Source organism: Dermacentor silvarum, chromosome 10 (assembly GCF_013339745.2).
Source record: "Dermacentor silvarum isolate Dsil-2018 chromosome 10, BIME_Dsil_1.4, whole genome shotgun sequence".
In the NCBI taxonomy this organism is placed as follows: domain Eukaryota; kingdom Metazoa; phylum Arthropoda; class Arachnida; order Ixodida; family Ixodidae; genus Dermacentor; species Dermacentor silvarum.
The window spans coordinates 6,486,502-6,510,701 of record NC_051163.1 but is presented as its reverse complement, the minus strand read 5'-3'; the positions used below and the strand labels follow the sequence as shown (position 1 = coordinate 6,510,701).

The window sequence follows — 24,200 nt, the reverse complement described above, 5'->3', positions numbered from 1 at the left end:
CAGCGGAGCGTGGCCTCCGCAATTAGCTCTGAAAATGTTTCTGAAGTTGATCGCGGAGGCTGCAATTACGACGCGCTGTACGCGCTGATTTGACTCGGTGACGATTCAGTTACGTGCTTTGTCTTGCGCGTTGTATTAGTGTGTCAGTTACGTGCTTCGTCTTTCGCGTTGTGCTAGCGTGTGCAGCGTAGTGCAGCTTCCATATGCACGACGGTTGCTCATGGTCATCGACGTTGGTAGTCGTGATGGAGGAGACGTGCCACCAGGCGTCAGCGTGGGTGCATCAACGCCTAAGGGCGCTTTAGCCACAAAACACCAATAGACATTATATATCAATGTGCAATAAACATTACACTACTTCTGTGAAGACACGTTTCACTTTCGTGTTCTATACCGATTCCTATATAAGAGGGATCAACCACATTTTTTCTCTTTTTATCCCCCTACTCCTTCTCCCCACGCAGAGTAGCCAACCGGAACTACCTTTGCAAAAGTCTATATATACCTGCCAATTCTCATGTGCCTGCTAGCACAAAAGATAGTGGTTGGCCAACACACCTGAAAAGTCGGCATTGCCTACACCTATGATGATGATGGACATGGGCAGGGAGGAAGCCTGTACAATGGCCTCCCTTGTTCGTGGCATATCACTGATGACACCGTCTGTGATGATGAGCAGCACAAAGTAGCTTTGGCCATCACGATAACTTCTTGCAAACCTAAAATGGACAAATAAAATGCTGTTCTTAGCAAGTTATAATACTGCCATGCCCAGACCATAGCAAAGCTGCATGTCACAATGGCCCTACATTATTTATGTAAGGCAGGTAGGTCAAAGTGGTGCCATTTAGAGTTTATAGAATAGAATTTATTGCTTTGAATTCTCAACAACCATATAGTAAAATTAATTGTTGTTGGCATTCATAGCCACCTATCTTATTGTGTCTCTGTCACCTAAAAGAGTTCAGTCATTTGTATAATTAGACTGCTCATGTGTACCACCGGCACAGAATAAACAGCTCATAAAAATGACAGTTAATTGTCGCTAAGGGTTCGTTTGAAACATGCAGCAGCACAAGTTGGTTAAAATCTAGTTTCTAGACGCAATGCAGTATGCCAGCGATATTGTGTGCCACAAAACACTTCTGTGGCTTAATACATAACGGCAACCACCAAAAACAATGTAGAGATTCATGTCTGCACAGCACATTCCTATCATGTGCTATGAAAATCATGTAGAAGTTCCAGGGTCAATATCATTCTACATTTTTAATGCGTTAGCATTCTTAGAATACTCCACACACTTTCCAGGGTAAAAGTACTGAAAGTTGGGCGAGTTGGTAGCTATTCATCTTGAAACTGATGCGCACACACAAGAAACGAGTACACAAGGCAAAGGTAACACACAGGTGCTGACTCGCAACTCAGTTTACTTTAGAGGGAAGTTACACACAAACACACACACACACACACACACACACACACACATACCCAGGCTTTCTCACTTTACATGCATGCTCATTTTACATACATACATACATGCTTGTACATGCTCACTTTAGTCAGCCTGGGTATATATATATATACCCAGGCTGACTGGGTATATACATACATACATACATACATACATACATACATACATACATACATACATACATACATACATACATACATACATACATACATACATACATACATGTACAAGCATGTATGTATGTATGTATGTAAAATGAGCATGCATGTAAAGTGAGAAAGCCTGGGTATGTGTGTGTGTGTGTGTGTGTGTGTGTGTGTGTGTGTGTGTGTAACGTCCCTCCAAAATAAATTGAGTTGCGAGTCAGCGCCTGTGTGTTACCTTTGCCTTGTGTACTCGTTTCTCGTGTGTGCGCTGCAGTTTCAAGATGAACTTTCCAGGGGCTATATATGCTTATATCTAACCATTTTCCTGCCCACCTAGGTCCCTGGGTAGCCTGTGGTAAAATGGTTAGAGCATCAGGCTGCAGTACTGAGGTAACAGGGTTCGAAACCAACCATCAGACCAACTTGGCTCACTGAGTATGTGGCATTGTGTACATACGTGCCGCTCTTCAACGAACCCCTTTCACGCCACGAATGCACTGCCACGAATGCACTGGGCAGGCGCTAGATGTCGCCGAGTGTTCTTAGGGAAGCGTGAAAGAGGAGTCCCGCTGCAGTACACACTTCATACATAACTCATTTTGACGGTGGCAATACATCATGTCACTATATCGATTCAATGCTAACGCATTACTGCCAACAATCACCGTGAAAGGGCTTCTGCTGCAATTTTTTTCCTTCGCCAACAGTTGTGCACTTTAAGTTTGCTGCCTTGACATATTGTGGCTCTGCTTCACAAACCACAGTGCAGTCATCTGTTCCATGTTGCCTTTCCCTGCCTGCATTTCCTTGTGGACTTGCCCCCCCAAAAGTGTATAGCACAATGGCTGTGGCCAATGCACCAGCGCGCTTCCCACAGCCATAACAGGTCATAAAAGATGCCTAAAATTTCAGTACCTTTTGTGGGGATTGAGGGAGGCGCCGGCGCCATTGCACAGGCTTCACCTGTTCTGCCGTCCCTCGCCAACCCCGCCCGCTCCCAACCGGTTCCAGCGGTGGCACTCCACACGCGGTGGTTTGCGGTGAGGGCGAGGCGCTGACCTCACTACACGGCCACGCGTTGGCTGCTAGTTACTGAGCGTGGGTCTCTTATCTCCGGGACCGGCGCATGGTACGTACAGGGTCGTCCACTCCTAGGATGAACACGGCTCAGCAAGGCCGCGCTCTGCGGAGCGCCAGCCTGTCCGGTGCGGCCGTGCATCGAAGCGAAGCGGCGCAGGCGCACAGGGACCTGGGGGAGGTGCTTCGTGTCGTCTGCTACAGCGCGGGAGCGCGCCACTCTTGCTTTGCTGTGAAATAAACTTCACTGAACGCAGGCGACCGAGCACCCGAGGTGTCGTCGTCGAGGGAAAGCGCGTTTCACTAACTGAAGCATTTTCGGCCTGCTTTTGCCTACAGCTTGTGAACAGCCTGCTTAGTCAATAAGCAGAAACAGAAACAAGCTTGCCAGCACATAAACGATTTAGCATTTTTTTTTTGTAAGTGATGGGGGCAAACAAACAGTTATTTTTTTGCGCGCTTTTTAACAGGATGGGCCCATTTTATTTTACTGCCACACTTGTTGGGGCAGTGCATCCAAAAAACACATCCAGAGTGCTTTTCATGATTGGGCTCACGACGTGATGAGCCTAGCATGGCATTTCGCGCTTCTCTTGATGCTATAACAAATTTGGTTAACTGACTTAAGAAAATGACCAACACCCGCCATAAATATCACAGAAAGCTAGAGAACGATTGCTCAATCATGCATGTATATTTGATCATGTTTGTCATTGATTCTACCATTAAGGAGGGCAAAAAGAGTACTTCGACAGTAACTAAGGAGTGACATCCACTGCTCCGCGGCTGTCTTACTGCCATGTAATGTCGCTCGGAGGTGCGCGTGGATAACTTTATGTGATGCACGAAACTGCTCTGCTCGCTATAGCAACTGAATTGGCAGTAATTTTACACCCCACTTTCATTTGCTACATCCAATAAAATATACAACAAATTTTTCTTGTCACACTTTAGGTAAAATTGCGGAAGCATTGCCGGTTCATTGTCGCATACCTGACGCACGAAGTCGCATTCTCATTTAGAAGAATCACCGATCAATCCTTTGATAACATTGATAAGCTGATGTAAAGTAGGTGGTGCAGAGTTTATATATATATATATATATATATTGTTACGGGGAAAAGAAGTAAGAAATGTATTTACAAGACTGGCAGCGGCTGACAAGACCATAGTAAACACGCAAAGTCCCGAGCTTCGTCTTCTTCAAGTCCTCTCAAAACGTCTTCTTCGTTGCTCTGTCACATGACCCCCGGCGGCTGAAGCACCGACCCGGTGCTGGTTAGGAGGCGTTGGAGTGATACGGCTTAAGACGCGCGACGTGGACTACGTCGGAACGAGGCTGAGCCACGGTGGGGTCAAGAGGGGCGATTTCGTAGGTGACGTCGGTTACTTGACGCAAGACGCGGTAAGGACCAGAGTAGCGTGAAAGCAACTTCTCCGAGAGGCCAACGCGTCGCGACGGAGACCAAAGGAGAACCAGGGCGCCCGGTGTGTAGTGGGCGTCACGATGGCGGGTGTCATATAAGCGCCGCTGATTTTCCTGCGAGTCCACAAGTCGAAGTCGGGCAATATGGCGTGCCTCTTGTGCCTGGATTATGGCGTCCCGGGCGTACTCTGATGTGAAATACAGGCTATCAGGCAGGAGGGTGTCGAAAGGTAGCGTAGGGTCGCGGCCAAACAACAGGAAGAATGGAGAGAAGCCTGCGGTATCGTGGCGAGAAGAATTGTAGGCAAAGGTAACGAATGGTAATGTAACGTCCCAGTCGCAATGGTCAGCGGAGACATACATGGATAGCATCTCAGTGAGGGTCCGGTTGAGATGCTCGGTTAGACCATTCGTTTGTGGATGGTAAGCAGTAGCAAGTTTGTGTTTAGTCACGCACGAGTGTAGAATGTCATTAACAACTTTAGAAAGAAAGTAGTGGCCTCTGTCGGTGAGGAGCTGTCGAGGGGCACCGTGGTGAAGGATGACGTTTTCTAGTAGGAAATCGGCGACATCGGTTGCACAGCTTGTCGGAAGAGCCCGTGTGATTGCGTATCAGGTGGCGTAATCTGTTGCTACAGCAATCCACTTATTTCCCAAAACAGACATAGGAAAGGGGCCTAAAAGATCAACGCCTACATGAAAGAATGGTTCTGATGGAACGTCAAGTGGTTGAAGGCGGCCAGCAGAGAGTGTGGTCGGCTTTTTTCGTCGTTTACAAAGGTCACACACAGCGATATAACGGCAGACGTCACGGTAAAGACCAGGCCAAAAAAGCGCCGACGAACGCGGTCGTAAATCCGTGACACGCCAAGGTGACAGGCAGTCAGCACATCATGAAGCTGGGCGAGAACAGTCCGGCTCAGATGCGAAGGGACAACTAAGAGTCGGTCAGGGCTGTCAGGGCGCATGGTGCAGCGGTACAAGATGCCATCGTGGAGTTCAAACATTCGAAGGGAAGGGTCGGGCGTCGTTGAAGTCAGCCGTTGAATAAGGTCTTTTAAGAAGTCGTCCCGGCATTGTTCCGCTCCGATATCATCAAAAGCACTCAAAGAGAGAACGGTGACAGGAATGCCGGCCATAGAAACATCAGGTGGGTAGACAGGATGGCGCGACAAGCAGTCCGCATCTTGGTGTAACCGGCCTATCTTGTATACAACTGAGTAGTTGTATTCTTGAAGGCGCAGAGCCCATCAGCCAAGGCGCCCAGAAGGATCTTTCAGAGATGAAAGCCAACACAGAGCGTGGTGGTCAGTGGTGACTGTGAATTGCCGGCCGTACAAATAGAGGCAGAATTTTCCCACTGCCCAAACGAGGGCCAGACACTCGCGCTCAGTGATGGAATATTTGCGCTCAGCAGGGGAAAGAAGGCGGCTGGCGTAAGCAATAACACGGTCTTGTCCTTGTTGTTTCTGGGCCAGGATAGCTCCAATACCATGGCCGCTGGCATCGGTATGGACTTCTGTTGGAGCTGACGCGTCAAAGTGAGCGAGAATGGGAAGGGAAGTAAGCAGCCGGATCAGCTCAGTGAAAGCACGAGCTTGCTCATGGCCCCAAATGAAGGCAGCGTCTTTCTTGAGGAGCTGAGTAAGAGGGCGTGCAACGTCCGCAACACTGCGGACAAACCGACGAAAGTAGGAGCAGAGGCCCAAAAAGCTGCGAACGTCCTTGGCGCACGTTGGCACGGGAAAGTCTTTCACTGCCCAGATTTTATCTTGATCAGGACGGACACCAGAAGAATCGACGAGATGTCCGAGCACAGAAATTTCACGACGACCGAAGTGGCATTTGGACGAATTGAGTTGTAGCCCCGCCCGATGAAAAATAGATAGGACCGTCGATAGGCGTTCGAGGTGCGTCGCAAAAGTCAGAGAAAAAACTATCACATCGTTCAAGTAACAGAGGCAGATGGACCACTTGAAACCGTTTAGGAGGGCGTCCATCATTCATTCAAATGTGGCTGGGGCATTACATAACCCGAGAGGCATCACTTTGAACTGATAGAGGCCGTCGGCCGGGAGTAATAAAAGCCGTTTTCTCACGGTCCATGTCATCGACGGCAATTTGCCAGTACCCGGAGCGAAGGTCTATGGACGAAAAATATTGTGCTCCATGGAGGCAATCCAGGGCATCGTCAATGCGTGGTAGCGGATAGACGTCCTTCTTGGTTAACTTGTTTAGGTGCCGATAATCTACGCAAAATCGCCAACTGTTGTCCTTTTTCTTAACTAGGACAACAGGGGATGCCCATGGGCTGCAAGAAGGTTCAATGATGTTACGAGAAAGCATCTTATCAACTTCGTGTTGGATGATGTCTCGCTCGGTAGGAGAGACGCAGTAGGGTCGCCGATGGATTGGGCTCGCATCCCCGGTCTTAATGCGATGTTTGACAACAGATGTTTGTCCGAGAGGACGGTCTCCAAGGTCGAATAAGTCCCAGTACGAGGCAAGGAGGCAACGTAGTTCATTGGCACACTGGGGCGGAAGGTCGGGCGCGATCATATTCATTAGGGCATTCAAGTCTGAAGGGGCAGGAGGCACAGCAAGAGTTGCACACGAGGAGTCGTCAGCAGTTAAACCCGAAATCTGGTAGTCTCGGGCCGGCGTGATTTGCGCAAGTGATATGCCGCGCGGGAGAACTAGTGCACTAAGTCCAAAGTTCACTAGTGGAAGACAGGACGTGTTGTCCGTAATGGTACTGACGGTGTGAGGAAATGCGACGTTATGCGAGAGCAGGACATCCGGATTAGGAGATACGATGTAGTCACCGTCTGGAATGGGCGGAACGGGTGAAACACCTATGTAGGTAACGGCAAGGTGATGGAGGCGAATATGCTCTGTGGAACATAGCCGGATCGGAGCACTATCGGGGGGATCAATAGCAACAGGTAGAGCGAGTTGCACAACACCAGCAGAACAGTCTACCAAGGCGGAATGGGCTGAGAGAAAATCAAGTCCCAGGATTAGGTCATGAGGGCAGTGTTCTAGGACATAGAATAAAACAGAAGTATGATGATCGGCGACATTCACACGAGCTGGACACATGCCAATAACGGCCGGCGTTCCCCCGTCGGCGACTCGGAGCACAGGCGACGGGGCAGGAGTGAGGACTTTCTTGAGACGATGGTGAAGCTGAGCACCCATGACAGATACGTGCGCGCCAGTGTCAATCAGAGCCGTAACAGGTACACCATCCACATTCACTTTGATGAGGTTCCGATGTGTGGGCAGGGTCAGAAGAGGATTTTGGCGTCGGGTCGGTATAGCAGCATCACCTCTAGGTGCTGCACCCGTTAGTTTTCCGAAAGCGTGTGCCGGAAGGAGCTGGGCAACGGTGACCGACGCGATGGGGGCGAGCGGGAGGAGCGGCTAGAGCGGGCGGGCTGAGAAGTGTCGGTTGCATGCGCGGTGGGAAGCGAGAAGCAGCATGAGGCGGGCGGTCGAATGGCAGATAGGGCCAAGGGGTCGAATTCCACGAAGAGCGGCAGTGACGTGAAATATGACCGATGCGGCCACAAGTGAAGAATATTGGCCTGTCGTCGGGAGTGCGCCATTCAGCCGGGTTGCGATACCGCGGAGGGGCATTCATGTTGCGAGGGCGCATGGCAGAGGTGGACGAAGCGTAGTCAGGCCGATTAATGGAGCAGACATTGGTCAAGCCAACGTTGGCCAATTCGTGGCGTACGACGGTCTGGATCAGGGAAACGGTGGACTGGAAATTGTCGGAGCCAAGGGTTGGGGTTTGGATAGGAGATGCGGCCTCGATTTCATGCCGGATGATGTGGACGATGTCATCAGAGCGATTGGGCGTGGGCAGGCTGTGGAGGTCTTTGCAGGTGGACGTAGCAGCCGTGTTGGGGAGGCGGGGAAACGGGTGGGCAATGCGGCGGCTCTTGGCTTCTTCAAACCGCCTGCATTCGGTAATAATGGCTTGTATAGTAGAAGAATTCTTAAACACGAGGAGGTGAAAGGCGTCATCTGCTATGCCCTCAATGACATGTGCGACCTTATCAGCTTCGGACATTCTCGGATCCACTTTGCGGCACAGAGAGAGTACGTCCTGGATGTATGTGAGGTAGGACTCAGTGCACGTCTGGACACGCGAAGCGAGGTCTTTTTGAGCGGCGCACTGACGTCCAACAGGCTTGCCAAACAAATCCGTGAGCTTCTGTTTACAAATGTCCCAGGTGGTAAGTTCCTCTTCGTGGGTCTGAAACCAGACGCGTGCCGTTCCCGCAAGATAGAATATCAAATTAGCCAGCATGGCGGTCTGGTTCCAATGGTTGCTCTTGCTCACCCGCTCATAAAGTTGAAGCCAGTCTTCAACATCCGTGTTGTCAGTGCCGGAAAAGGTGCCAGGGGTCACGCGGTTGTGCCAGAATGACGGTTGGCGTGGGGGCCGACGAGCCCGAAGCATCCTCGCCTTGAGCTGGCATGGTAGATGCAGCCAAGGAGCACCCGCTGCGTAAATCCGTCTTGCGCTTGAGCCCGCAAACTCCACCAAAAATGTTATGGGGAAAAGAAGTAAGAAATGTATTTACAAGACTGGCAGCGGCTGACAAGATCATAGTAAACACGCAAAGTCCCGAGCTTCGTCGTCTTCAAGTCCTCTCAAAACGTCTTCTTCATCGCTCTGTCACAATATATATATATATCCTTGGAGTTAATGCACGCAGCATGAAAATGCTGTTTCTGTCCATTTTCAATAGGTGGTTGGAGTTGAAAATCTATAATTGACATGTGTGTTTTGCAGCTTACATTACATCTTGCCAGATAATTAAGCCGTCATTCGCTTCCAGTTCATTTCATCTCTTCCTTGGAAAAGGTCATATGCATATTCTCACTACATTGAATAATTTTGTGGGGTATACGTCCAGAAGCGACTCATGGTCTCTGCTTTACGCCATAGAGGTGGGCACTGGGTAACTTTGGCGAGCAAGCTGAATTGATTTATCTTTTTTTTTTTTTTACCAGGGGAGAGGAGGTTAGGCTGAGTGGGCAAAACCTAAATATGAATATAGCGCCAACCTTTCCCTTTCCCAACGAACCACTTAGTAGTAATATGAATACCACCAAAGGAATGCTGGCTGTGGAAAAGCCAAGCTGTTTCCATCGTGGGGAAGTCGCTGGCCCGGTGGGTCGGCAAATGGGCGGGCCATTTACAAAATCCAAACGCGGCCCGATCTGGGTCGAGCCGGGTTTGGGCGTCGATCTGACGATCGATCTGGGCGTCGAACTGACCATGGGCGTCAGCCCCGATCTACCGCCGGGCTCACTTTTTTTTTTCTTGAGTCATGCTAACCTCTCTTATCAGCGTACAATGCTGATACGCTACTGCAAACGACTGCTCAACTAAGTGGCTGGTCGCTCATGAGTGAAAGATTCTGGGGTGGTTCGTTAAAGCGAAAGGCACATGAAAAGCGCTCCTGATGTCTTTGTCCGGATGCACTGCACCAACAGCTATGGCAGTAAAATAAAATGACCCCACCCTGTTAAAAAGTGCGCAAAAAAATAACTTTACTCGTTTACCCTCATCAATTACAAAAAAAAAAAGAATGATAAGTCGTTTATGTGCTGACAAGCTTGCTTCTGTTTATGCATATTGACTAAGCAGACTGTTTACAAGCTGTAGGCAAAAGCAGCCGGAAAATGCTTCAGTTACTGAAACACGCTTTCCCTCGACGCCACCGCCTCGGGTGCTCGGTCGCCTGCGTTTAGTGAAGCGTACTTCACAGCAAAGCAAAAGCGGCGCACTCCCGCGATGTAGCAGATGACGCGAAGCACTTCCCCTAGGTGCCTGTGCGCCTGCCGCAGCCACCTACGTACAAATTAAACTTTGGCCACCCTGCTTATCGGTGTCGTAGTCGTTGCTAGGGTATATGTAGACTGGTAGCGAAGCTTCCATAGAAGCCCACGTCTAGAAAATGGTGGCTCAGTGAAACCGTCACCATATACGCATCGGGGGGACAACTGACAGCAAGCAAAAAATAAAAATAAAAAGTGACATCACAACCGGAAATGGCAGTGACGTCATGATCTTATGCTGCTTGGTGCGAATGTTTGAATGTCTTAAGCGTCCGGCATTTCGACCACTACGCCAGCAGTTATCTTTTTTTTGAGGATGAGGTGAACTTGCGACTCGCCTCAGCTGAAGCGCCAGTGTGTCATTAAACTATAAGAGTGGCGTATGTCTTAATGTGAATACAATTAGACTGTTATTGACGGCAATTGCTCCAGTAGGTTCCTTTGGAAGGTGAGTGAATAGGATGGAAATAAATAACAGTGCCACATAGGTTTCAAAAGCAACATCACTTTTATTCGTCTAGAATAATGCAACCAATATACTTGACCGAAGAAAACATGTTTCAATGGATGAAAAGTACTATGGCCAGCACACAGTCGTAATGTATAGCAACATATGCGAAACCTTTTCACAGAATCATTCGCAATTCCATGCGATACCATGTATTCCTATCCAACAGTGATCAGACAAGACAATATTGTCCCACATTATCATTTAGAAAACATTCGACTAACTAATTTTGTTGCACGTCGGACAGTCAGAGCCTGTGTTACGGACAGTTAAAGAACATAGCGCAACGTTTCTTTGCAGAGCGTTCCGCATTTATCGTCACAACGGACACAGCACGTCGGATGCCACAGCGTGAACTTGCACGATAACAAAAAACCTGCACTCACACCTTTCGCCAATGAATGCCGTGCGCTAGGTCACGCAAACTTTGAAGTGAAGCACACGCCACACTTTGAACAAACACGCAAGGAAATAAAGAAACTCGGATGAAACCGCCGCATTCAAGTGAGAAACGCCATTCCGCACGACATAATAGCTGGCTTGCACAGTCTTGCCAAGTCGTGCGCCAGAATCACTGGTTGGTAGGGGTCACCAAGAACGAACTAATAAATTGTGAAATAGAAAAAAAATTAACATTTGTTGTTTTAGTACAGCAAAAATATTTGAAACAGAATATTTATTCGTATGACAGTATTCTGATTAAAAATTTTTGAACCGTTTTTTTTTTTTTTCCACATAGGTTTTCTAGGTTTTCTAGTGTCAGTGTTTGTCCCCTCCTCACCTAGTCGTGCGTCAACCGTGCACCACTAACTGATATCTTTGGCGATAGGTTTTGGCACGCTTTTCGTTCCAAGCTTCGTGACCTATTTAGGTGGACCTTGGCCGTTGGGTCCAGCTAGTTTCAAATAGTTTTGAACACTCAACTAGCCTCGAACCATGCGACACTTAAGGTCAGACTACACACACGCTTGCCAGCGCGTGCGCACTCACTCTTGGGCGCTCCTGGTTAGACACCTTTGCAGACTTTGCGTCGTATTGAGCTATTGATAGTGCTTCAAAATGTGCAAATTGGATGTGGCTACTATCCATCAGTCAAGCTGGTGCACGACAAAGCTGGTCCGAATCACGTAGCACGGCCAGGCTGGAGCACATGAGAGTGAGCACTCACTCAAGCCCTGCCATGCATAAAGCAAACACTGCGCATGCGCACTACAGTTGCATGTAGCTGCTACATAGTGTAGATACTGTGGCCACTGCAGGGTGCCGCGACGAGTCCACTGGCTCAGCGCACTGCGGCTCGCTGAGGAAAACCACGTTTGGGGCATTGTAGGCTCCAAAATATGAAATAGTGGCATCTACGTGACCATCCAAAATTAAATTTGAACTGCGCGCCACGGTGACGTTCAAGAGGTAGAGAATTGTGGGCACTCCGCCCTCCGCCGTGGCCTTCGCAGTGCAAGGCATTGAAGAAGGAGCAGGAGCACCACGAAAGAGACCTTTGATTTCCAATAACAGCACTTCTGCTGAATGCATTAAGTACTTTTTGGGGCTAAGTATTTCTGAAATAGTCTACTTTAACTTCAAATGCATTTCTCAACTTAAATAAAAAGTGGTTCAGGGCCCCTTTAATTTCATCAGTAAGAGAGTTTCGCAGGGATCAATAGTTGGTCCATTACTTCTCACTATGTATACAAACAACCAACTTCCCCATCTTTCGCACTGTGAACCTTACCTCTATGCGGATGACACTACAATTCTCATTGCTGACACCTTAACTGATTGCCTAACTTGTAAGCTAAATACTGATCTTTAAAAGAATATTCACTAGTGCCATCATAACTCCTTGGAAATTAACCCCAGTAAAACAGTCTTCAGGGTACTTCATTCCACTCAAAAGAAGGTCAAAGATTTTCCAACCATAACCCACAATAATAACCCCATCAAGGCTACTAATTATTGTAGATTTTTGGGGGTTGTCCTTGATTTTAACCTGAAGCACATTTGTCATATCGCACATCTAAAGCAAACAAATTGCATATGGTATTAGGAAGCTTATAAAAGTATACTTACAAACTTCAGCCTAAAATCCTTGCTTTCTCTCTATCACGCGTTCATTCACAGCCACTTAACCTACTGCATTCCTTCACCTACCGCATATCCCCCTCAAATGACCCATTTACAGTACGTTCAACATCAGGCCATTTGCATTACTTTGCGATCACCCCGATTTAGCTCATTTTGCAAAAGCATCACTACCTCACAATTCTTAAGCTATATAAATTGAACATGGCAATCCTTGTTTGCAACTCCCTTCAATCAAACATTCCCTCAATTATTTTTAACATGGAACACCTTGTTAAGCACAATACCAACTCGCTTTGCATCAGCTAATAACTTCTTATTGCCTAAAATTAGAATAAATAATGGAAAATTCAGCTCTTCCTTCACGGTGCTGTCCTTCTGGAACACTGTGCCAATTAACATAAAGCAGTTTACTAGTATAGGTAGTTCTAGAAGAGATAAATATTTTCATTCTTGCTCCTACTTGTGATTATTTTACTCCAATCTCATTCATTGTGCTCTGTATGATCTATTAAATTTTCAATCATTAGTTCTGTATAACGTCATATTATGTAATGTTATACTATTATGTTTCAGTTCACTTTCTCTGTTCAGTTAGTAGTTGCTAACAACCTTACCTTTTTGCTGAAATTGCATTAACCTGATTTGTTTCTTAAACTTTGTATAGGAGGTCCCTGTACAGCCCAGAACTTTGGGACCTCCTCCTGTATATTTTGTAGATGTTTATTTACACGAGTGAATGAATAAAATGCTTTTCTTCTTCTTTTCAGCAATTAATTAAATTGTGCTCATTGTTGCTTTTCCATTTATTTATTTATTTAATGCACCCCTCCCATGTTTCTTGACTGAGTCCTAACTGTCAATCACTCTTCAGATCACTTCATCTGGTGCTCCTTTTCCAAACACTTTCACAATTAAACTTATCACTCATCCATCAACCCAGACCTCTACAGATTTCTTACATGAGGGCAGTAAGACTTACTTTGCCACGTGGTTGACAACTGGTGCAAAGTTGGTGGGACCATACAGCTGAACAGACTGGAGGGTCCTCTGGTAGGCTTCCAGAACACCCTGTATGCCGGCACAGTACGGGTCTGTGGAGCTGCCGTTGAGGAAGAACTCGTGCGACACACGCCCATCAGGTGGCAGGCGTGCTCCAAACCCCAGAGCAGGGAACATCTTGTCCGAGTCATAGTCCTGGATCACCTCTCCCACCGCCCGAATGGCCATCGCGTATGCATTGGGTCGCATTGGATCCAGGAAGTGCAGAGACGCGGGGTCTCGAGGGTCCCCATTGGACGCCGTGAAGTCCACGGCCACCGTGAAGTGCATCTGCAATCTGCAATCCCCAAAAGGCAGATTATGGAAGAACTGGACTGACAAGAATTGTACTTTGTACTGGAAACAAGTGACATGAAAAAGTGAAGGTATGTGATGAACCTAATGGTTTTGGTGTGGTTGCTTGCCAGCTGATGTAGCTCACAGCACAGACAGATGAATGGTTCATTTCTTCCAAAGTGTAGGCAGGGCATTAAAGGATGAAACACTCATAGGTCTACTTCTAAGCATATATGCATGCGCCTGCACAAACACAATGAAGTCACACTAATTGAAATTGAATGGAAAAGTTGGCACCCACCTAAAAAGGTGCACAAAGCTTCAATGAGAACATGTGTGGTAACTGAGCTAACCAAGAGGATACCAGGTATGGCAGCAAGAGGTGAATTAGTTGACAAGTACATATACTGCTGCTGATTTTCCCAATTTATGTCCTTTGCATCAAGTGCACCAGCAGGTACGAATGATACTAACAATGTCATCCTTTTCTTGGTGTCTCGTAGCACTAAATGCAGTGACTGTAGCTGCTTGAAAAGGTCAGAAAATTGAGCCTCAAGCTGACTTAAATTATGACTTCTTATCTCTACAATATCACTAAAGCCAGGGATGAGCCAATAACAGGTATCAAAGTAAAAAATAGAGCAACCAGCTAAAGAGATTCAGTTCGGGCATGTATTCATTCCACAGTAGTAGGAGCAGTAGTTTATTGAACAATGAACAAAAGCAGGAAGGAAATGAAGGGCCAAAGCATTGGTATACCGGTGTCTAATAGCACTCTATTGATTGTGATCGAGCACAATTTGAATTGAAATTCTCAGAAGCAATTGGCTCCCTCCTGCAGCTTTCACAAAGTAGCCAATCGCGACCACAAAATTCGATCCCTGTCAGGCTCGATTGTGATCAAAATTGCACAGTGTGACCCCTGTAGAACTGTCTCACTTCCTGGTGGACACTTGAATTGCCCTGCAGTCGTGGGAAAGATACAGGCTAAGAGAAAAGATAGGAGAGAGGAAAGTTGGCAATAAAATAGAAGTAAAGAAAATGGGACATAGAATGCAAAGGGAACATAAGTATAAATACATGACTATAAATATTATGTTTTTAGAAAAGTAATAAAAATAACAGGAATCAGAATGGTATCGTGGAATAGCGCACAGGGTTTCTGCGGAACAGATCTGCCATCTTGCCATCCTCATTACCCTCGACTTTGCATCTATCCTGTTACTCTAACAAACCAGCAGAATTATCTGTACTGCACATTACATCTCCTTCACAACTGCGTCTTTTCCTATTAATGAACTAGAATATCAGCCATCTATGCTTTCTCTTTGATCTATATTGCCAACTTTCTGCCATTTATATTACAGTCGGGGGCTGATGTGAAAGTACAGCCACTGTACATAAGAGTTGTGCAATTTTGCATATGAAGGTAACAGCACTCACCCGCCACGAATGTAATCGAGGAATGTGGACTGTTCTCTGATCAAAATGGACACCAACTTCACCTGCAAGAGTGTGATGAGTGTACTGATGCAACTCACCACTGTGGTCGACTCACCAAACCCGAATTCTTGTAGCTTTTTTTTCTGGCCTGCTTGTTCTTGTTGATAAGCTGCAACCGAGAGTGCCCATGTGAAAGCATTTGTTTCAATCATTCAAATAGAAAGCATGTTGTTGCAAATTATCTAAGCTCTACACACACAGCTGTCCTGCTTTACCATTTCATGAGGAAAAACCTTGATCATTTTGCACGTGCGATGTAGACTGCATGCTGGCATGGCTGTTCTATTGTTAGAAGACTGCAGCCCTCAAAAGTGCACAAGTGCAGAGGCATAGGTGAGCCCATAATTCTTAGAAATAATGGCCGCAGAACAAAAGACATGGACAATTAAGACAACACAAACATGTTGCAGGACAGTGTTCATATATAATTGTTCTATCAGTTGCACTGTCATTACACAAGACTGAGTATCTTGCAAAACTTTTCGTTTTTTTCAGTGAAGCCTAGTGGGCGTGTTCAGATATGGAAAGACTAAGCGGGGTCCCAACTATTTTTAGTTTTCAGCAAAACTTTTATGTGAGGTGGGAAAATGCCTCTGTAGAAAGGAATCAACCTTTGTATCGTGAAACTTGGCACGGATTTCTTGAAAAAAAAAATTCTTATATCACTAATGGTGGAAAAGAGTATTTTAAGGACTTGCAATTTGACAAATTTGAAGGCCTATCATTCTACAATTAACGCATTGTACCCCATCAAAATATTTGGGGGTAAATCTACACCACTAGTACTATTAGTTTAATTTACACTGAATGTATGCTTTTGCTAAATTGCCAAACTCGTTTTTAAGTAACTGCCTCTGACTGACCCTGAAATCGTTTTTTTTTTTTTTTTTTTTTTTTACCATTTTTAGCTAAGACAATGAAGCTATAATATACCCAGCTCCCCACAGCACCCATGCACTGAGATCGGTATCCGCACGGGCGCCACCATATTGCTACTCTGTGCAGGCGCAGACAGTGTGATGCGATTCAGATGAGATGCACAATCAAAGCGACCCTGAGCCATATATGGTGGCCCCATCTAGTTCAGGTGCCAGCAAACGCATTCTTTCACTCACCAAAAGTTTTGCATCAAACTATTATAAATAGCCATCGAACTTTTCTGAAAATATATGCAATCAACTTTTAACATTGTCCATATGTGCGTGCGAATATTTATCACAATATTATCATACTTTGAATATTTTTAGTGTCATGTAAAAATGAGAGGTAGCAATTATCATGGCAGTGCTTTTGGAGTTGCTACTTTTTACACCCAAATTTCCCTCTAGAGTTAAAATACCAACTCTATTGATATACCAGCTTGTGCTCTGCTAGTTAGCTGAGCATCATGCCCAGGAACGTGCCTCCTATGCAGTGCAGTTTTTAAATCTAGGCTGATTGCTAATGCCACAAATGATATATGTATGCTTTTCAGTTTTCATGCTTTGAATACCTTTGAGGGCAATTGCACACAACTGAGAATCGCTCCTGTACGTATATGGCAGGAGAGAAAGTACCTCATAATCGTTTGCTGGGCCTGGCCCCTCAGAGAGGGTGCGCACGTTGGTGTGGAACTCCCCAATGAGGTCGTGGCTGCAAGGAGCACAAGTATGCTCAGCATGCTGAGCAGCAATGCAACAAGGCCAAACATCAGGCTGTTAAAGACCAACTTCAAACTGATTTTAGACTGCTTAAAAGGCCTATAAATTAATATAGTGTAAGTATAGATGAGCCTTCATGCAAAATTTGATGTCTAAAATATAAGAGGAAATGTTACAAAAAGGTCACAAAAAATAACCATTTTTGGTGCCAAATATAAAAGAGAAACGCTGCAATTGTCACTTGTCGTAAGTGACACATGACTTAGATGCATGGCGCCTTGGCAAGACTTCTGAGATGAGGAAGCGATCGTGGCTCTGTTCGCGGCGTGCTCAACAATCCTGAAGGCGGTATGATGAGACTTGCATCTTAGCAACAAGCAGCAGGTGAATGTGTCGTCTGCTCAGGCGCTGTTTAAAGGCTGCTAACAAGAACACTATACAACTAACAGCCATGCAGCTTTGCCAAGACTGTTTCAGTGGTATATACTACTCATCTGTAACAAACTTAGCCATAGTAAAATTTAGTTGTAATTGGTTGTTAAATGCCACAGCTACTCACCCTCCGCCTAAATCCCAGTCGTAGCAGGCCACCCGTATGGTGCGGTCCTGATCACCACCGCTCAGCTGTTGCATCTGGATGGTAAATGGACGCCATGTTGGGTTCAGTTTCCTTTTGACCACCTCAGTACGAAACACAGCTGTGTAACTGTTGTCTTCGCTGACACGGTAGAACTCCAGAAAAGGGTCCGACTTGCCGAACCAGTCCTTCTTGTCCAGCTTTTTTCCCTGCCACTGCATGTCGACCATCCGCTGCAGAAGACAGCCAACAACGGATCAAAGCTCATCGCTTCTTGGCAGTTTTAATATTGTGACAGTACTACCACCTGTAATTTGCATCTACAGCCAACAATGCCCACGCATCCCTTTTTTTTTTTTTATCCTAATTGCTCTTAAAATAAGTGCTTGCAGCCTGCAAAGTGACAAGGATGTCAATGACCTCTGCCCTTTCAAGGACTTTGCAGTCCTGCGCTTGTCTTTTACAGTCTTTCCCACACGCACATTAGCACATTATGTTGTCTTCAATGTGTTCTCATACCATAAAGTAAGTAAGACTTAGAGATTGACTCCAACCAAATAAGGTAATTTACTAGCCCGACGTTTCGGAACCAATTCGGCTCCTTCTTCAGGGGGTATTCTTCGGAGGTGGCGGTGTGCCGCTTTTAAAAGGTCCGTCGTAACAAAGGAGAGGAAGGGGGAGAGAGCGTAAGGTGCGGAGACACTTGGCAGGGCACCTGTTCTAGACAGACAAAATAGGTGGTGGGGGTGGGGTGGGGGGGGCTTCGGCGTCGCTGGTCGGCTGGGTTGACCGATGCTGGGCGCCCTTTAGTCGCGGGAATGCGTTGACGAGGGACAGGGGGGGGGGACGAGTTGTTTTGGTGTTGCTGACCTAGAGCGGGGGGTCCTTTCTTCCCTTCGTTGCGTCTGCAAGGCCATGAACATACAAAGAAGGAAGAATGCCCTTCACGCGGTTTATATTACCCGCCGTGTTCTGAATGTGCCAAGACTCCAGTAGTAGCCTTTTTCGCCAGTTTGTCTCTGTTTGAAGGATTTGGGTTTCTTGGAAAGAAATCTTGTGGTCGGCGTCTTCGGAATGTTCGGCGACGGCGCAGCGTATTCGGTTGAATGTTCTGACGTCGTTTTCATGTTGTCTGATTCTTTCTTTTAGATTTTTGGTTTCCCCGATGTACGACGCCGGACAGTCGGCACAGCTGATCTTATAGACGACGCCTTGAGCTTTTTCTTTTGGTGGACGGTCTTTTGGTTTAGGAATGAGGATATTCAAAGTGTTCATCAGTTTATGCGCGACTTTGAGGCCTTCTTTTTTCAATATTCGGCTGAGAGCTTCGCTGGTACCTTTGACGTATGGGATGGACACTCGTTTCTGTGGTCGAGGGGGAGTCAACGGTTGGAGGTCACGTAGTTTGTTTTTTCTTGTTTGTTGACGGGTTGTTTTTCGAATGAATTTCGTTGTATAGCCATTCCTTTTGAGTTCGTTGAGAACCGTTCTCCTTTCTTTCTTTTGATCTGATTCCAATGTGCAATGAGTTTCGACTCTTTTCAATAAAGAATTTACGACCGATGCCTTGTGGTTTGCCGGATGGTTGGATGCGAAGTGTAGGTAGCGGCCTGTGTGGGTTGGTTTTCGGTAGACTGAAAATTTTAGATTGCCGTTGGTTCGTGTAACTTGTACATCTAGGAATGGTAACGATCCGTTTTGTTCGCGCTTCGACGTGAACTGTATATCCGGGTCTATGGAATTTAAATGGCTCTGCAGGTTTTCGACTTGCGACTCCTTCACGATACAGAAGCGATCATCCATGTACCTGAGGAAAACTTTTGGCTTCGGAGAAAAAGTACTCAGAGCTCTGTCTCAGAGCCACCGCTGAAAGGTGTCATGCATGAGGCATGCAATGCAGCTGGGATCCTTACGTCTGGACATACTGTGTCATCTAGAAACAGTGCCATGAAGTCCATGCGTGGTGCATGTCTGAATATATAGTATTTAGAAAAGATTGTCTGAATACATATAACACCGATTCGATACTGCCCAGCACCGGAGAAGACAAACAATCTTTTTGTTTGTCACTGAAAAGCAGCACGTACCTACTGACCCAAGTTGGCTTCAAAGAGGTTCACTGAAGAGGGGTACATACCCCACTGTCATATATCCAGTGACCCAAGTTGGTCCGATGGTTGGTTTTGAGTTTGGTTTCCTTAGCACAGCAGCTTGATGCTCTACCCATTAGACCCTAGACTTGACCCAAGTTGGTTTGAAAGAAGTTAAATACATACAGACAGACAGACAGACAGACTACTGTGTGAAGCTCCCAAAGAATGCTAATTGCATTAATAGTAATTATCTGTGACACACACCTTCCTTCAACAATTCCAAAAGTAATTAGAGCCCATTACTGAATGTGTGCTTCCCTTAGTACATTTAGTGCAGCAAAAACATGCGGCACAAAGCCTTCTTACCTTACAGTCAAGGACTTCCTCAACGGTCACTGAAAGGGAGACACAGGCTGTACAGTGGCCACAATGCTGGGCCCTTACAGCGAAGACTCACATAAGATGGTGCCACAGTTGCCTGGGAGTCCCCTGGAAATGATTAGCAAGCATTACTTGACATAAATTAAACAGCCAGTTTAAGAGTTGCTCCATTTACTTAAAATTTTCACCTATACTGTTGTACGTCATCTTTCTTATAATGGCATAATGATGATGCTGATCATTACAGAAGTGTACTACAACCTACGACATATGGCAATATCATGAATGTGCCTAGAAAGCTCCCACAACAGCTGCTGCAAGAACAATTATTGTTACCCATCATTCATATGTTAGCTGGACTGCCATACCAGCAGCTTGAACAAATGCTTGTGTCAGCAGCACTATGTTTTGTATCAAACTGTGCGCACGCAAAGGCAAGGTCAGGTGACAGAACTTACGACAGCTGGAGCTTGACCTGCGTGCCTTGGTAGGCGACGAGTTCTCCCAGCGTGCAGTTCACCTGGCCAAGGAAATCCTGGAGCATGCAAATGGCTTCACATCAACAATGCGTGCTGCATGGCTGATTTACAGTGCATCACAAACACCGTCAAAAGGACACTAAAAAAATTGATTTCAGCTGTATTCGTAAATTACCCTTCTACAATACCAAAAAGAAAAAAGTCACTAGAGAGAAGAAAAGAAAATGCCCCCAAAAAATGAAAAGAGTTCTCACACGAGCTTGCCATTAAATTATGGATTTGAACGGCATTTGGTGCAGCCTAGTTAAATATTTATTGATAAAGATCAACTACATCGTGTTCTAAAAGAGACAAAAACAACTTAGCCAGTTTCAGGAAATTTTACCGATCCACAATGGGTAAAATAAAATACTTCAAATCTGGGACAACACACCGTTTTACCACGGTTCTGGTGTTTTACCATGAAATTGAGAAAATTTACCTTTCATTTTTATGGTCGCTTCTAATAATCAATCTAGAATAGCAATATTAATGAAAGTAGAGCCTTGAATATCACTCAAAATTAATTTAGTGTTTGTCTTTACTGTCCCATTTAGTGTAATGGGGATGAAAAGTATGCAGAATATCTGTCATATATGTATATTTACAAACTACAAAATTTGATACCATTTATTGAGCCCACAGCATCATCGGTCTTGTGTCCCGTCCTTGCCAAAAACCTGATGTTAGCTATCTCTATGGAATCAGAAGTCAAGAAGCGATTCATCTGCAGTTTTTGAAAAACAGGTGTCTTTGCCTCATTCGGCTTTAATTCCATTTGCTTTGTTTTTGTCTTGACTACCTCACCCTTCTCGTAAGGCTCTCACCATATTCACTCGAGGAAAAGAAAAAAATTATGCACATCACACACACTGTGGGATTCAATGTTGTGAAAAAGCATTTTTCAGGAAGCTGGCTATTAATACGTTGTCCGGGGTTTGGTAATGCAATACCAGGTGGACCAATGTGTTTGTGTAAGGTGAGCCTTTGGGTGTGTTATACGAATGTCTGTCTGACAACAGCAGCAAGATAGCAACGATCATTGTACAACGGTGACAGCATGGTTTCTACTCCGGTCATTCGAAGCAATTTCACAACATGCTGATCGTTGGTTTCTCCATAGGTAGTGGATGGGTGTATACGAGAGAAACACAGATTGCGATGGCATTTGCAACCAAGTGTTACACAATTGTATGTGCCTATGTCTATGTCAGGTTATCTATGCTAAAACAACGATGGCATTTGTACTCCAGTGAAGAAATGTTAAAGCATGTTCAACCCAGGGGCCGTATTCTAAAACGCAATACTATCACCTCGGCGATAGTCATGTTCAATAATTCAACCAGCTACTCACCCGTGATGTCAGCATGCACTGCCAACACGCACTCCCGAATGCTTCACAACGCACGAGAGAGCACACCGTGTGAGTGCACAGCGGCTCCGGTGTGTTGTTTTTGAGTGTATCGGCCACAGTGCGACACAGACGTGTTCGTTAATTCAATATATGTCGGGAGTACCCAACGAAACTGTGATGACAAATTGACGTAGACCGGAACTACTAGATGACGCTATTTATATTTCGGTTTTGCTAAATTAGCCAATCGACGCGTGCCGTTGGCAGAGGCGTGGCCAAAGCGATAGTATCGCCGAAGTTGATTGTTTCAGAATATGACCCCTGGCCGATCATGAGGGCAGTATACAGTAAACCCTTGTTAACTCAAACTCTGATGTCTCAAAATATCAGTTAAGTCAAAATTTTTTCCTGGCTCGGTGTCAACTCCATCTATATTTCACCGCTTATCTCAAAATGCTTTTGCGCTGTGCTTCGGATATCTGGAAATTTGGACAGTGAAAATGTCGGGAAAAAGTCATCACCCAAAGGTTTCCATACTTTGTGCACAGCTGCGATATAGCCAAAAAGTGACAAGACCGCAAGTTTGCTACAAACTTGCGGTCTTATCCTATATAAATTCTACACCACTCTCATCATCCACTGTTCACGGCCGGCTGTGATCTCATTGATAATCTGGGCACTCCCTCTGACCCCTGACAAAGCACGATGAGCGTGAGAAGGTACACGTGACCTCCACAACATGCATGCTCACGTGCATGCAGAGAGTCGTCAGCTTGCTTGTTCGCTGTGCTCTGTGTTTCTATGTGGATCTGCACGCTATGCCAGCTACGCTGAATGTTTCGTATGCTTTGGTATTTTGTTAAATAACAAGCTCAGTGCCGCAATATTGCAGTGCTGTCTGTTCCGATGCCATTTCTTTTCACGCTTCGTCAGTAGTCATAGCGACGCTCCGCCCGCGTTATCAGTGGGATAAATTAGCCAGAAAAGGTGGATGAAAGAGTGACACATAATCGAGCGGAAGGCATGGGTACAAAATCTTGGCCATGGGGCAGTATTGCCGGTCCATTACTTTTTTGGGATACGAGCACTTTTGCGATATTTCACGCGACTAGGCTTTGGACATGTCAGTGCCTACGTGCAACAGCGTTTGCTTGGCCCTGTGCGAAGATCGCTGTTGCTCATAGATGCCTGACATGTCGGATGCCAAGATGTACATATCTCGCAAAAGTGATCTACCCAAAATAATGCTCCTGGTGTATTTAGCTTTTGCGAGAAATTTAGCTGCTGCTGGTGCCAGCTTTAAAAGCCTCTATGCGTGACAAGGGCCTCATATGTTTGTGAGTTTGCTAATCTCAAAACTCTGCTTATCTCGAAATTTCCTCCGGTTTTAACAACTTCCGAGTCAATGGGGTTTTACTGTAATGTTGCACAGCCTCTATGTAGCGTTGTTGATACAAGGAAAGAACTGAGCAATGTGGGCCAACCAACGAGGCAGTGCAGGGTAACACAGCACCTCGAAGTGCTAGCTGCCATGAGGGAAGAAAGCACGAAAATGGCATGGGATGCAAGTGCCAAACATGTAAAATAACTATAGTTGGCTTTGGCACAAGATGGGTACGATCATGGCCCTATGATTAGACTGGTGTGCTCAAAGACAGAGGTTTCATTCCACCATCGGTCATGCATCTCTTTTTATTGAAGAAGCCCAAAATGAGGAAAAACAGTAACCTGCCTACAGCAAAGTGCCTGGAATGATGCAAAGAATGATTCACATTAAAAGTGCAGTGCAGCTCTCACAGATCCACAATGCAAAGGATGAGGCAGTCATAAAACACCATCTTTTGTAGGTGTTGAGCTTCGATGGTAGCGGCACATACCCACTCTGGGGGATTTTGTATCTGTAGGTAGCCGCACTTAATTTTTCTCGTAATGCAGTTTACCCCTCCAACACGAGCCCAGTGGTTAATGCTCCTCATAACAACACACAACAAAACAATCCAGAAGTACTAATTAACAAGTTTTTCTCAAGTTATATGTGCTACATTAAACACTTAATATCACTCTTCTCTGTATACATGGACTACATAAATAGTGGATGCAAAATCATGTGGTTGTGGCTGCATGAACACGCAGTCAGAAGAAAGAGTGGAAGTTTCCACTGGGCTTGACATAATTCATCTTTTGCTAGCTGCTAGTCATGAACTCTAAACACATACTCCAG

At 45.8% G+C, this 24,200-nt stretch overlaps 1 protein-coding gene across 2 annotated transcripts in view; it reads right to left on the bottom strand.

The window, feature by feature from the left end:
- LOC119466267 (copine-8) overlaps positions 1 to 24,200 on the bottom strand; it is a 34,040-nt gene that overhangs the window by 3,871 nt on the left and 5,969 nt on the right. Inside the window, exons 5-13 of one of the 2 annotated variants that reach the window (XM_037726745.2) lie at positions 20,566 to 20,642; positions 20,184 to 20,215; positions 20,093 to 20,121; positions 17,616 to 17,866; positions 16,973 to 17,048; positions 15,472 to 15,525; positions 15,357 to 15,418; positions 13,558 to 13,914; positions 559 to 719 (exon numbers count right to left, since the gene is read on the bottom strand). In XM_037726745.2, coding sequence (XP_037582673.1) covers positions 559 to 719; positions 13,558 to 13,914; positions 15,357 to 15,418; positions 15,472 to 15,525; positions 16,973 to 17,048; positions 17,616 to 17,866; positions 20,093 to 20,121; positions 20,184 to 20,215; positions 20,566 to 20,642 — 1,099 coding nt within the window. The remainder of the gene's footprint in view (positions 1 to 558; positions 720 to 13,557; positions 13,915 to 15,356; positions 15,419 to 15,471; positions 15,526 to 16,972; positions 17,049 to 17,615; positions 17,867 to 20,092; positions 20,122 to 20,183; positions 20,216 to 20,565; positions 20,643 to 24,200) is intronic. The other variant, XM_049657149.1, reaches the window with a different exon arrangement.